This window comes from Salvelinus alpinus, chromosome 1, assembly GCF_045679555.1.
Source record: "Salvelinus alpinus chromosome 1, SLU_Salpinus.1, whole genome shotgun sequence".
Taxonomy (NCBI): Eukaryota; Metazoa; Chordata; class Actinopteri; order Salmoniformes; family Salmonidae; genus Salvelinus; species Salvelinus alpinus.
The window spans coordinates 37,191,912-37,204,460 of record NC_092086.1 but is presented as its reverse complement, the minus strand read 5'-3'; the positions used below and the strand labels follow the sequence as shown (position 1 = coordinate 37,204,460).

Here is a 12,549-nt window from a genome sequence, read left to right as displayed (position 1 = left end):
TAAGTTCAAATGTAATTTTATTCAATATTCTGGTTTCCAGAGGTCCTGAGAGAACCGTTTCCAAAGATTTATTGTATTGCATTATGTCAGACTGTGACTAGCTAGCTGGCTATCACTGGATGATGTATCAGGCTAGTCAGAGGCTTACTTTCAGGGGCTGGTAATATCACACTGGACATAAGATGGTTAAAGTTATGGTCAAGTTTATTCTGATGTTGTTTGTATAAAATGTACCAAAAAAGGACAAAAACCTTTAAATGAATCTGAGCATATTAATCTTTGAGCATCTCACAATGAATGTTTGACAGAGAGCTCAGCCTATTGCCTTGCAGTTGCTGCTTTCCAGAGTCCCTGCCACTCCTCTAACTGCTCTTCTTCCACTCCACCCTCCATTCATTCCAGTCCAGTAGGGTTCGACTGGTCTGCCATCCAGCTACCTCCAGAGCTAGAAGAGATGAAGCACAAACAATGGTGACTGACCAGTGTGACAACATCCAGGGGCGTCAGTTGGGTATGGCGCTCAAGACCAAAAATGTAAATTAGACTCAAATCATTCCAATCCCGATTTACAATGCAACAGCTGTTTAGCATATTGAGGGCTGGCTTTAGGACCATGTGGAGCATCGCTCGTAAAGCGGCTGCCAGCCTGCGGCCTCAGAGAGAGTAGAGAAATCGAGACACCCCACTCCCAATTTTTTTCCTGATTGGGGCGGGGCCACTCTGGTCTACTTATTGCCCCCGACGGGGCGGGAGCGGACAATAAGTAGACCAGAGACAGCTGTTCCGTCTCTTGCGTGAGCATGCCAGATATTATGGAGGAACCGCGAGCTCGCATGGGTAAAGCCTGCTCATGCGAGAGAGGAAACACCCACTTATACAGACAGGAACCGTGACCATTTTTTCTTCAATGGTTAACCGCCTGAGTAAAGACTTATTTATCTTTTCGCTCACTTTTAGAAAGCAGGGACAGTGCCAGTTTGCTTTGCCGGACAGCAATTTAGGAAGTGTGCTGAATGCTTTGAATTTGATGTCGGCATTTGAACTGTCTTATTTGATAGCCAGGAGATAATTTAATTGGGAGGTGGGGAAGCCCTCCTTTTTGGTGGCCGCTCAAAAACAAAAGCATTTATTGCCATTAAAATATGGGTTATGAAAGATGGAGAGCTAATTTATATTTTCATCTGTTCACCGAGTAGGCTAGAGCAAGTTTGGTTTCCTGTTTTTGGCATTAAAAACGAACAATTGTAGGCTATAACAAATGTGCATTGTCATGCAGTGACAGAATGATTATTGAGATAATGCAAATCATTCATGATTACTTAGTTGGGCTAACTTTTTTCAACTTCTTGATGTAGGTCTACTTCATTATCATCATCCTCTGTCTGAATCCTTAATCCCTACCTGTAGTCTACCTGCCTCTGGTATAATGCATTTCCACCACTCACTATCAGTCTTGCTTGTCCATCTTCCTGAATTAAAATGAGATATTCTAACAATCTTGCTTGCAAAAGTTATTTAGCTATAGTGTGGATGTTGCACTTTTTAAATATAATGAGCACCCAGATAGTAATGTGTTGCACACACAGAAGTTGCACTATCAGATGGAGACAAGCTGGCCCGGGGAACAAATTGAGCGAGCCACCCCTTCGTTGGTTACTGAACTCAGCAAAAAAAAGAAATGTCCTCTCACTGTCAACTGCGTTTATTTTCAGCAAACTTAACATGTGTAAATATTTGTATGAACATAAGATTCAACAACTGAGACATAAACTGAACAAGTTCCACAGACATGTGACTAACAGAAATGGAATAATGTGTCCTTGAAGGGGGGGGGGGTCCAAATCAAAAGTAACAGTCAGTATCTGGTGTGGCCACCATCTGCATTAAGTACTGCAGTGCAGATTGACCATTTCTTGCTGTGAGATGTTAACCCACTCTTCCATCAAGGCACCTGCAAGTTCCTGGACATTTCTGGGGGGAATGGCCCTAGCCCTCACTCTCCAATCCAACAGGTCCAAGACTTGTTCAATGGGATTGAGATCCGGGCTCTTCGCTGGCCATGGCAGAACACTGACATTCCTGTCTTGCAGGAAATCAGCCATACTGCTCATTCTGTGCGTGGTGGCATTGTCATGCTGGAGGGTCGTGTCAGGATGAGCCTGCAGGAAGGGTACCACATGAGGGAGGAGGATGTCTTCCCTGTAACGCACAGCGTTGAGATTGCCTGCAATGACAACAAGCTCAGTCCAATGATGCTGTGACACACCGCCCCAGACCATGACGGACCCTCCACCTCCAAATCGATCCCGCTCCAGAGTACATGCCTCGGTGTAACGCTCATTCCTTCGACGATAAACGCAAATCCGACCATCGCCCCTGGTGAGACAAAACTGTGACTCGTCAGTGAAGAGCACTTTTAACCAGTCCTGTCTGGTCCAGCGATGGTGGGTTTTTGCCCATACGCGATGTTGTTGCCGGTGATGTCTGGTGAGGACCTGCCTTACAACAGCCCCCTGCCTACAAGCCCTCAGTCCAGCCTCTCTCAGCCTATTGCGGACAGTCTGAGCCCTGATGGAGGGATTGTGCGTTCCTGGTGTAACTCGGCAGTTGTTGTTGCCATCCTGTACCTGTCACGCAGGTGTGATGTTCGGATGTACCGGTCCTGTGCAGTTGTTGTTACACGTGGTCTGCCACTGCGAGGACGATCAGCTGTCCGTCCTGTAGCGCTGTCTTAGGCGTCTCACAGTACGGACATTGCAATTTATTGCCCTGGCCACATCTACAGTCCTCATGCCTCCTTGCAGCATGCCTAAGGCACGTTCACGCAGATGAGCAGGGACCCTGGGCATCTTTCTTTTGGTGTTTTTCAGAGTCAGTAAAAAGGCCTCTTTAGTGTCCTAAGTTTTCATAACTGTGACCTTAATTGCCTACTGTCTGTAAGCTGTTATTGTCTTAACGACCGTTCCACATGTGCATGTTCATTAATTGTTTATGGCTCATTGAACAAGCATGGGAAACCGTGTTTAAACACTTTACAATGAAGATCTGTAAAGTTATTTGGATTTTTACAAATTATCTTTGGAAGACAGGGTCCTAAAAAAGGGACGTTTCTTTTTTTGCTGAGTTTACATCAATATTCTCAGTGCCACATTGTTGGTTAATAGAATGTTTAAATACTCTGAGGCACCTTGTTGATAAAATGCCTCAATATTCGTTGAATGTTTTCCTTCCCTGGTGAATATTGCAGAAATGATAAAATGAGCTTGGCGCACACATTATGCAGCGCAATAAGAGAAAATGTAACTACTGGAAATATATAGGTTCGGGCCTCCCGGGTGGCGCAGTGGTCTAGAGCACTGCATCGCAGTGCTATGCTGCGCCACCAGAGTCTGGGTTCGCGCCCAGGCTCTGTCGCAGCCGGCCGCGACCGGGAGGTCCGTGGGGCGACGCACAATTGGCTTAGCGTCGTCCGGGCTAGGGAGGGTTTGGCCGGTAGGGATATCCTTGTCTCATCGCGCTCCAGCGACTCCTGTGGCGGGCCGGGCGCAGTGCGCGCTAACCGAGGGGGGCGGGTGCACGGTGTTTCCTCCGACACATTGGTGCGGCTGGCTTCCGGGTTGGAGGCGCGCTGTGTTAAGAAGCAGTGCGGCTTGGTTGGGTTGTGCTTCGGAGGACGCATGACTTTCGACCTTCGTCTCTCCCGAGCCCGTACGGGAGTTGTAGCGATGAGACAAGATAGTAATTACTAGCGATTGGATACCACGAAAATTGGGGAGAAAAGGGGAGAAAAAAAAAATAAAAAAAAAAAAAATATATATATATAGGTTCGACATAGAGAATGATAGAGGCCTCTAGTGGCCAAAAGGCCATTTTAGCATGGGCAGCGCCATGAGGGCTTCCACCATTTTAATGTAGTCAACTGGATGGGATTTCCAACTTCATTGGCTGAGCCCTCCTGGTGACCGTGTTCGAGTCATGTCCAACCGGGTCATCAGGAGGGATCAGCCAACAGTGAAGAAGAAAATTGACTACTTCAAAATGGAGATTGCCTCAATGACGCTGCTCATATACGCTACAATGGCACATATAAAATATGAAACTTCTATCTATCTCTATGGTTTGATAAGGTGACATGTAAAGGGGCCTTAGCTCCCTTTTTAAAAGGCATGTGTAGATTTTCTATTTGTATTTCGTGATTTTGGACATTCTTTGGTCGAGTCATGCGTCCTTGTCGGCCTAAGTAAGTCATTTTGTGTAGGCCTAGGCCTTGTATTCAATGCATGTTTTTGATTTATGTGGCATAGTTTGCATTCGCGGCCAGCTGTTTTATGCACCAGATACTCACATTTATTTTTATTATATTTATTTAACCTTTATTTAACTCGGCAAGTCTTAAGAACAAATTCTTATTTACAATGACGGCCTACCAAAAGTCAAAATCCCTCCTGCGGGGATGGGGCCTGGGATAAAAAATAATCATAATAATAAAATAAAAGAACATTGATATCGGCTTTTGAAATTCGTCCTTGTTGTGACCTGATAGCCTGTATTATGCATCTATTTCATGTTCACTGTATGTGCTGTTCCACAAGTAAATTAGTCAATTTATGAAGTTGAGTAGTGGTTGACATTTTACACACCATTCCACAGACATTTAAACCCAATATTGAGGTGATAATTAATGGCTGGGATCATTTTTATTGGTTTTTGCTGTTCTCCAAATAGCATTTTATAGTTTTTAAACTGTGTAGAAATGCAGTAAATGAGCTTCAACTTCCAAACATTTCCTTGGGGGGAGGGGCATACCCTAGGTTTAGCTGAACGGACGCCACTGACAACATCCCAACATACACGGTGGGAGTAAACAGCTACTGACTGAGCACACCTTGTTACACTGAGCTTACCTTTGAGGAATGGCTGAAAAATTTGGTCCATAAGTTTATGACTCTCATGCACCAGCTCCCAATGATCTTGAGGGAAAGGAAAAAGGGATAACAGAGTTATAACACAGCATTGACAAAGACATTGGTTTAAACTGTCATGTAAAAATTTGTAAGTCGCTCTGGATAAGAGCGTCTGCTAAATGACTTAAATGTAAATGTAAAGATGATCATTAAAGGCTCACTGTTGCTGTGTGACATTGAGAGTTGTTTGAGAGCCCCCTCTAGTGGCGAGACAGGGTGTAACACAGTGCAGAGGCACACTGCTTGGCACACAGCCCTGATCTCATCACATACAGATGCATCTGTTCCCAAACAAACACACACAGAGCCTAAGGGAGAGAAATAGCATATTCAATAACACTCACATGACATACACCATCTATTAAAATTACATGATGTAATGTACATCCATCTCGAAACAACCCACGTCACAACTGAATACATCAGTTGGTGGGGGATTACTGAAATATGTTATACACACCACGTTTGACTCCGATAAGGAAGGGCTTGTGGTTGTTTTTCATGGCCAAATTAAGGTCCTCTGACCTACAAAATGAAAGAAATTATATCATTGAGCATGAACATCCAAATCTGAGCACACTTCACTTTCACACCAAACAGGCAGACACCAACTTACGTATAAACAAGTTCCCCTAGCCTCACTCCCAGTTTGATTGGCACTGTCCTCCTGAACTCTAAAAAAATAAACAGCAGAAAAGTATGTTAAAGCCATTGATAGTTGATAGCCATAATGATCAACAAGCCATTTCATTGTTTATTATTCACTGAATGTCAGCCATACCCCAGAATACAGGCTCTTTATGATTGGCCTCTAGTGGACCGAGGACCCGTCCATCTCTCAGGTATTGGTGGAGCACAATAGCAAGCCGAGCTTCGTTGAGTGTCTCCATGACAACCGAACGCACTGCTTTGTAATTTGCAAAAAGGTGGAGGATGGTGAAAAGGAAGAAGAGGACGAACGTCAGCCTGAGGAGATGAGAAGGGATGGAAAACAGATCAATATCCATCGAATAACCAATAGGTTAGCTATATAGAGCTGTCATGTCCTATCTCATACAGTGGCAGTGTAAGCAGTGCAATAGAGGACTCACAGTGGATTGTCAGTGACAAGAGGAATAAGGATCAGACTGACCAGCAGTCCAGCCAGATTCACTAAAGTCTCCTGTAAAGAACACATTAATTACAATAAGATCCTCATCTTAAAGCAGCAGTACAAGACAGTACAGTAAAAGCCATGGGTTAGTTACAGTATCTTACAGTATCATCAAGTAGAGAAATATGTATGGAGCACCTGGCTGCCATCTTTGGCAGAGATGTCCGCCATGTTGTCTCTGCGAGCTTGGTGAAGAGTCAAAGCAGCTCTGGTGGCCCCACCTGCAACCCCGACAATGGACTGACAAACACACAGAGAGAGAGAGAGAGAGATATCGAACAGTGTACATTTACATTTAACAGACGCTCTTATTCAGAGTGAATTACAATCAGTGCATTCAACCAAAGTAGGTAAAACAACCACATATTAGGAACATTGCAAGTAAAACCTTCAAAATAGCTGGTTGCTATCTGCAAAATCAATGCTAGTGAGAATATGGTATTCAGGTTTACCTTGAATATTCCAGCAGAGCACACAATTAGAGTGAAGAATGTTGGGCAATTAGGAGCCAGTATTTCCATGAACATGGCGATATCATTGAGAACATCAGCAACAAGCCTAAGGAAAACAGCACAAGCATTGACATACCCAATAATTCCATAACACACAATGAACACACTCACTTTATTGATGCTTGACATCCCTACCTCCATTTTTTGGCCTCAGAGTCTAGTTTATTCCTAAAACACAGAGAAAGACAAAATTTGAAAAACAATATTGAAAATTACTAATAGTAGATTACAAAACAAATCAAAACTCACCCTTTAAGCCAGGCAAATAAGATTCTTCCCAGCATGCCTGTGCCATCTAAAATGTAGATTGTTTTTTTTATAAAACCCCTTAACAGGAAAGAAGACAATAGTCTTATCACAGTCATTAACACTAACCTCGTAATAACCAGGTAATTGTTGCAGCAGCAACTGTTGCCTCTTGGTTTCCAACACCAACACCCCTTAAAGAGGCCTGGGTGGCAAGAGTACCTGAAAGAGAACTGGAGAAGGCCTGTGTGTGTGTGTGTCAGAGAGAGGGAGAGGGAGAGGGGGAGAGAGAGAGTGCAATAGAGTGTTAAAATGTACATAATAAATTAGACATTTCAAAATTATGGCACACATATCCACAAAACAACCACATCCTCTGTCTTTCTCACACAGACCTACCTGAAGAGTATCCCAAAATTGATACTGCAGGTAATCACCACTGACACTCTCTGGATACCCCTGAGGCAAGAAGACACTCTAACAAGAGTAGATGAGATATGAGAGAGAGTGGGGGAGGGGGTGTTTAGGGACAGATTGAAATGTACAGTATGGGTACCTGGAGGAAAACGAGGGAGGGTCATGCTTTTTCAATTTCAGTCAAGGGGAGGGTTTAGTATTTTTGAAATCTACTCCAGGGGAGGGTCATGTAATTTGTAATTGATGACATTTCTATATTTCTCAGTGTTTTAGAATTAGTTGCTTACTAGGCTATATATCGATGTGTGCCTGATGCCTCCCCTCATCTCTGATTCTCCACTGGGCGCGCAATATCAAGTGTGCTTATAGGCTATTTAGTGTGGTCTCAATCAAATGATCCATAGCCTATATGTGCTTGCTAGGAGAAGCACAGAGCAAAGTTATATTTCTAAGATAGCTGTTGGGATGGGGTAAATAAAACTAGGCAGCATTACACACTGCAATGGATATTCCAACCCTGAGCCCCAGCCTGCTCTTGCTGACCAATGCCTAACCAATGGCTGTGCTGTGTAGGCCTACGGTGGCAGTTCAGGAGAGTCAAAGGCTTCTTCTGATTTTTTTGTTGATTGCGCGCCGACTAGCCTATGTTCTGTTTAGGTTAAGAAGGAGAGGGTGAATATGAGGAGCTATAGGAGGACAGACTCATTGTAGTGGCTGGAATGGAATAAATGGAACGTATAAAACACAAGGAAACCACGTTCGACTCCATTCCATTAATTACATTCCAGCTATTACAATGAGCTCGTCCTACTATAGCTCCTCCCACCAGCCTCCACTGGTGTGAACAACCATTACAACTCAGCCTGGAAAACACCCTCCATTCACCTTTTATGGTGACAATAACACCCTCCATTCACCTTTTATGGTGACAATAACACCCTTTATTTGCTGTATAATTTGTAACTATTGGCATTAGGCCACGGCATGCAAATATTTAGTTTATCAATAGATGATTGTGTTTATATGCCCTGCCTTGGTATAGGCTCTGGGATTAAATAGGCAATGATGTCGCGTTCCTATCGCACAGCAATACTGTAGCCTAAACATACTGTGAAATATTTGACCTAAACTACTGCCCTATTTAATGTGTTAGCAGTCATTTATGCTGTATCTGGAAAATAACTGTCAGTTTCTGAACGAGAAAACAATGGCACATTTTCGTGGACCTGTCAGCAGAACATTTTAATTTGACAATGTTTTAAATGGACTTTTCCCCCAACCTAAATATGATGGAGAACCCGTGAATTCTGAAACATAGTAGGGCAGGCCACAAAAAAATGCAATTACAGTACTTACAGTAGGTACAGTTCTATTTCTCCTGTGTTTTTGTTTTACTTGACTTTTTAATTTATGTTTTATAGTATTACTGATATTTATTACTGCTAGAAAAGCATTTCACAGTAGGCTACTTATGCACATGAGACTACAAATTGAAAAGCCATACATAGGCCTACTTCAATGTAAAAGATCAGCTGTTAAATTCAACTGTATACCGGTATTATAAACCGCACTGCCTATGAGTTTGCAAAACTTGAAATACATATAGCCTATGTATTTACTAGGCTACTAGGTCCAATTAAATGAGAGATGTGGATGGTCATTTGTTGTATGGCTCCTTTGAGAATATGAACCCAACACGTCCAGAAAAAGTGAGGAATATATTCTGCAAATATATTCCCTAAAAAAGGGAAAAAGATTCCTATGTCTAATTATAAGATTTCTATGTCTAATTATTTTTGATTTTAAATATAAAACACATATATTTTCATTCTTCTAACTAATGGTAAATGGTTGCATTCTTGTTCATATGTTTTCCTGTTTTTAGTTTTTTATTAAGCTTTTCATCATATCCTCCATTTGCACAAAATAGTTACTTGCAGTGGCGACCCGTCATTCAGGGCAGAGCCCCACCAGTTTTGCGCAACAACAAAAAAACAAGTCGACAATCTACTGGCAAATCCTTTTTAATCCTTGTCATATGAAGATAAATTATAGATAAAACGTATCGGTGCTCATCGGCCATTGGACATAAAGATTACACAACAAGGAATCAGTGGCTAACTGCAAGCACTGCAAAGCAACCACTAACATTAGCCTGCTATTCAATGGAGTGGCTGTGTGTTTTTTCGAGTTCCCACCAGAAATCCAGAGAATGGCAGACTTTGATGACAAAGTTTGTTGACAAAATGTGCCCACAAAGGACCGCCGCGCCACCTTCACAAGGTGAGTCCAAAAATGTCTTGTATGCTGCTGCATAAATTATGTAATATGCAAGGGAGATATGTACACTGTAGCTAAGAAAGTAATACTAAGTGTATGTTGTGTAGTAAGCTGTTAGTAGCCCATGTCATTCGTGGCCGGTGTGTGCTTGTTTGCCAACTTTTTTTCACAGCTTTGACAGTGCTACTGATAGTAGTGGTGGCGCCTGGGTTGCACGTGCGAATTCAGCACACACAACATTCTACAATAGAATTCTGTTATTTGACATGTCAAATTAAAAGCTGCACTATGCGTCGAATAGTGTTATGACGTGTATCTTTTTTGACAGGCAAAGACCCAAACGGCGTTCAATGTGCCTCACCCTAATAATTTGGTCTATTTTCACCTCTTAATTTTGCCTACTGTTCTAACTTGGTGGTGCACATGTAGCCTATAACCTGTTTTAGAGAGATGTAATCATTGAATATTGCAAGAGCTTTCATTGTCTGGTTTATATGTCCCCTTTATTTATCCTATGGTTCTGACTTGTTGTACAGGGAGTACACTGTAAGAACGGCCCATGTTCTGAATTCTGTCGCTGTACATTTCAAAAGTGCTGAACAAATAGTTATATTAGCTACGTCCGTCGTCGCTCGTTAATGTCTTAATCGAAATTACAGATTGCCTCTTATCCGCTTGTCGTCCCCTTATGCCACAGTTTGTACATCTCAATTGTCAGTAGAAACCACATTTGTTTAAGCAAGTCAGCCATATCAGCTATGTAGGCAGTAAATGAGGCTGAATGAACTGTTTCGCTGCCAGACAAGGCTCCGCTGAAAGCCAGGTGTAGCAGTGGTAAGGTGTTGGGACTGCTGTTGGGACAGCTTTATGTAGGCCCTAACAGTTTGTGGACACCGTTTGTCACCGTTATAGTGCAATTAATGTATTGTTTAGTGTTGTGTTGTGTAGTGGCTTTGCTGGCATGCATCCCACATTTTTGTTTTTGCCCCACCAATAGATTTACATGCTAAAATCGCCACTGCTTACTTGCAATACAATATTTCAACCACTAGCAGATGTGTGTACATATGGTCTAAAGTTTGCGGAGAGGTGAGCACATTCTCACAGTCAAGCTAAACTTTTTTAAATGCCAACTTTTGCGTGAAAAGTGGCGCAAGCACATTTTGGGGTATTATTTTGTACTTATGAAAGGTGTATAAATTAGGCCCCTTCTGTCCCCAGAAGTGAGGGTAAACGGTAGGCATGTTCCCTGTTATCCACTTTATGTTTAATTATTATTTGGTGTATAGATGACGGTCACTTGTTCTTTTTCAAGCGTTCAGGGAGGGTTTAGGTCAAATATATTTTGCTGAAGAGGGCCAACCATTTTCACTTCAGAGATGTCCAATTTTCTCCATGTAACCCTTATTATAAATAACGTTCACTCCCTTTGCAGTTGTGAGACTATATTCAGTGAGCCTTTATCAAAATTCATTATAATGTAAAAAAAATCTCACTTTGAACACGCCAATGATGTTTTTTCTAGTCGTCCCACCGTTGCCCCCTTCTCTTTCTCTCTCCATTACTCCATCCTTCAACTGATATTTCCATGACTCGAGGGAGCCATATCTCTCCGTTGCCACCACTGGCATTTTCTCTTTCTCAATTTAATGAAACACCACCTGCACGGTTAGACATATGTTTGTAAATAATATATTTAGGTATGCATTTTATGCAATAGTACTTTCTGTTGCATGTTTTCACTTACCAAAGCTTTACTTCCGTGTTTTCAGAATCCACGTCAGCTGTACAAATTCTGTATTTTCTATTGGCTAAGGACTGAAACTGTCCCTGCAGTTTAGATCAATCCCGCGATTGCTTTGGGACAGCTTGATCCAGAAGTCACAGATCATTTTCCACAGGCGTGAATTCTGCTTGTTTGTAGTATTTGTGTGTGTGTGTCTGTGTGTGTCAAATAAAATCAATAAAATTGTATTTGTCACATGTTTCGTAAAAGACGGGTGTAGACTAACAATGAAATGCTTACTTACGGGTAATTTTCCAACAATGCAGAGTTAAAGATACAAAAATGGAAAAGTAAAATAAAAAAAAGAATAACAATAATGAGTAACAATAACTTGGCTATATACAAGAAGTACCAGTACTGAGTCGATGTGCAGGGGCACAAGGAAATTGAGGTAGCTACAGTATGTACATATAGGTAGGTGTAAAGTGACTAGGCAACATGATAGATAATAGACAGTAGCAGCAGTGTGTGTGAAAGTGTGTGAGTGTGTGGCGTCAGAATGCATGTGTGCGAGTGTTATGTGTGTCTGTGGACGAGTGTGTGTGTGTGCTTGAGTGACATCACTGTTGAAGAATGCAGTCTGGTAGTCCCCAAGTACTGAAATAAGTATTCCTTACCTCTGGGTCAGAGAACAAAGAGTAGTTTGGCGGAAGTCTTGAAACAGGGTGTGCACGTTAACTTAGACTAGAGTAGCAAAACAGTTGACCTATAACAGAGACCTTGAGAGAGTGGGCATGTCTCAACACATAGTTATCCAATTACCTAAATCATTCTCACTTACGATGAACCAAAAATATTGGGAATTGTATGTGTGTATGTGAAACAAAGCGTGCATGAAAGGTGTGAGTTTAAAAGAGGGATACAGGGGGAGACAGACATGAATACAGTGTCATAAAGATATTATTAACATGTACAGAGGAGGATAAGGAAGGACAGAGTACATGAAACCAAGCTGTTTGTTTTCCCTCAAGGCAAGGCATGTTTAGACTCACCTATGCAAGTTTTCAGGAATGTTGCACAGAGAGAGCAAGAGAGAGAGAGAAGAGAAGCTAAGAGGCACTGTATTCCATAACATCGTGATTGATAGAATAATAGAATGTGGAGAACAAACAAGTATGGTTGAAGTGGAGGTAGAGTGTAGTTAGATATAGATAAAGGTAGGGCCTGAGAGTGTGGGAGGGAGTGGGACGA

General features: G+C 42.1%; 1 protein-coding gene across 2 annotated transcripts; it reads right to left on the bottom strand.

Annotated features, from left to right (window-relative positions):
- On the bottom strand, positions 1 to 11,455 carry rusf1 (RUS family member 1). Of its 2 annotated transcripts, XM_071416357.1 has the most exons (15): positions 11,320 to 11,455; positions 11,069 to 11,233; positions 7,275 to 7,352; positions 7,005 to 7,119; positions 6,879 to 6,924; positions 6,765 to 6,797; positions 6,570 to 6,675; positions 6,256 to 6,357; positions 6,056 to 6,126; positions 5,746 to 5,930; positions 5,581 to 5,638; positions 5,425 to 5,489; positions 5,126 to 5,272; positions 4,905 to 4,970; positions 1 to 445 (listed from the first exon to the last, which is right to left on the bottom strand). In XM_071416357.1, exons 2-15 carry the CDS (start codon positions 11,201 to 11,203, stop codon positions 363 to 365), a joined length of 1,290 nt encoding a protein of 429 aa, XP_071272458.1. In that variant the 5' UTR covers positions 11,204 to 11,233; positions 11,320 to 11,455; the 3' UTR covers positions 1 to 362. The 2 variants fall into 2 exon arrangements, with proteins under 2 accessions (XP_071272458.1, XP_071272547.1); XM_071416446.1 differs by lacking the exon at positions 7,275 to 7,352.
- Between the last annotated feature and the right edge of the window lie 1,094 nt (positions 11,456 to 12,549).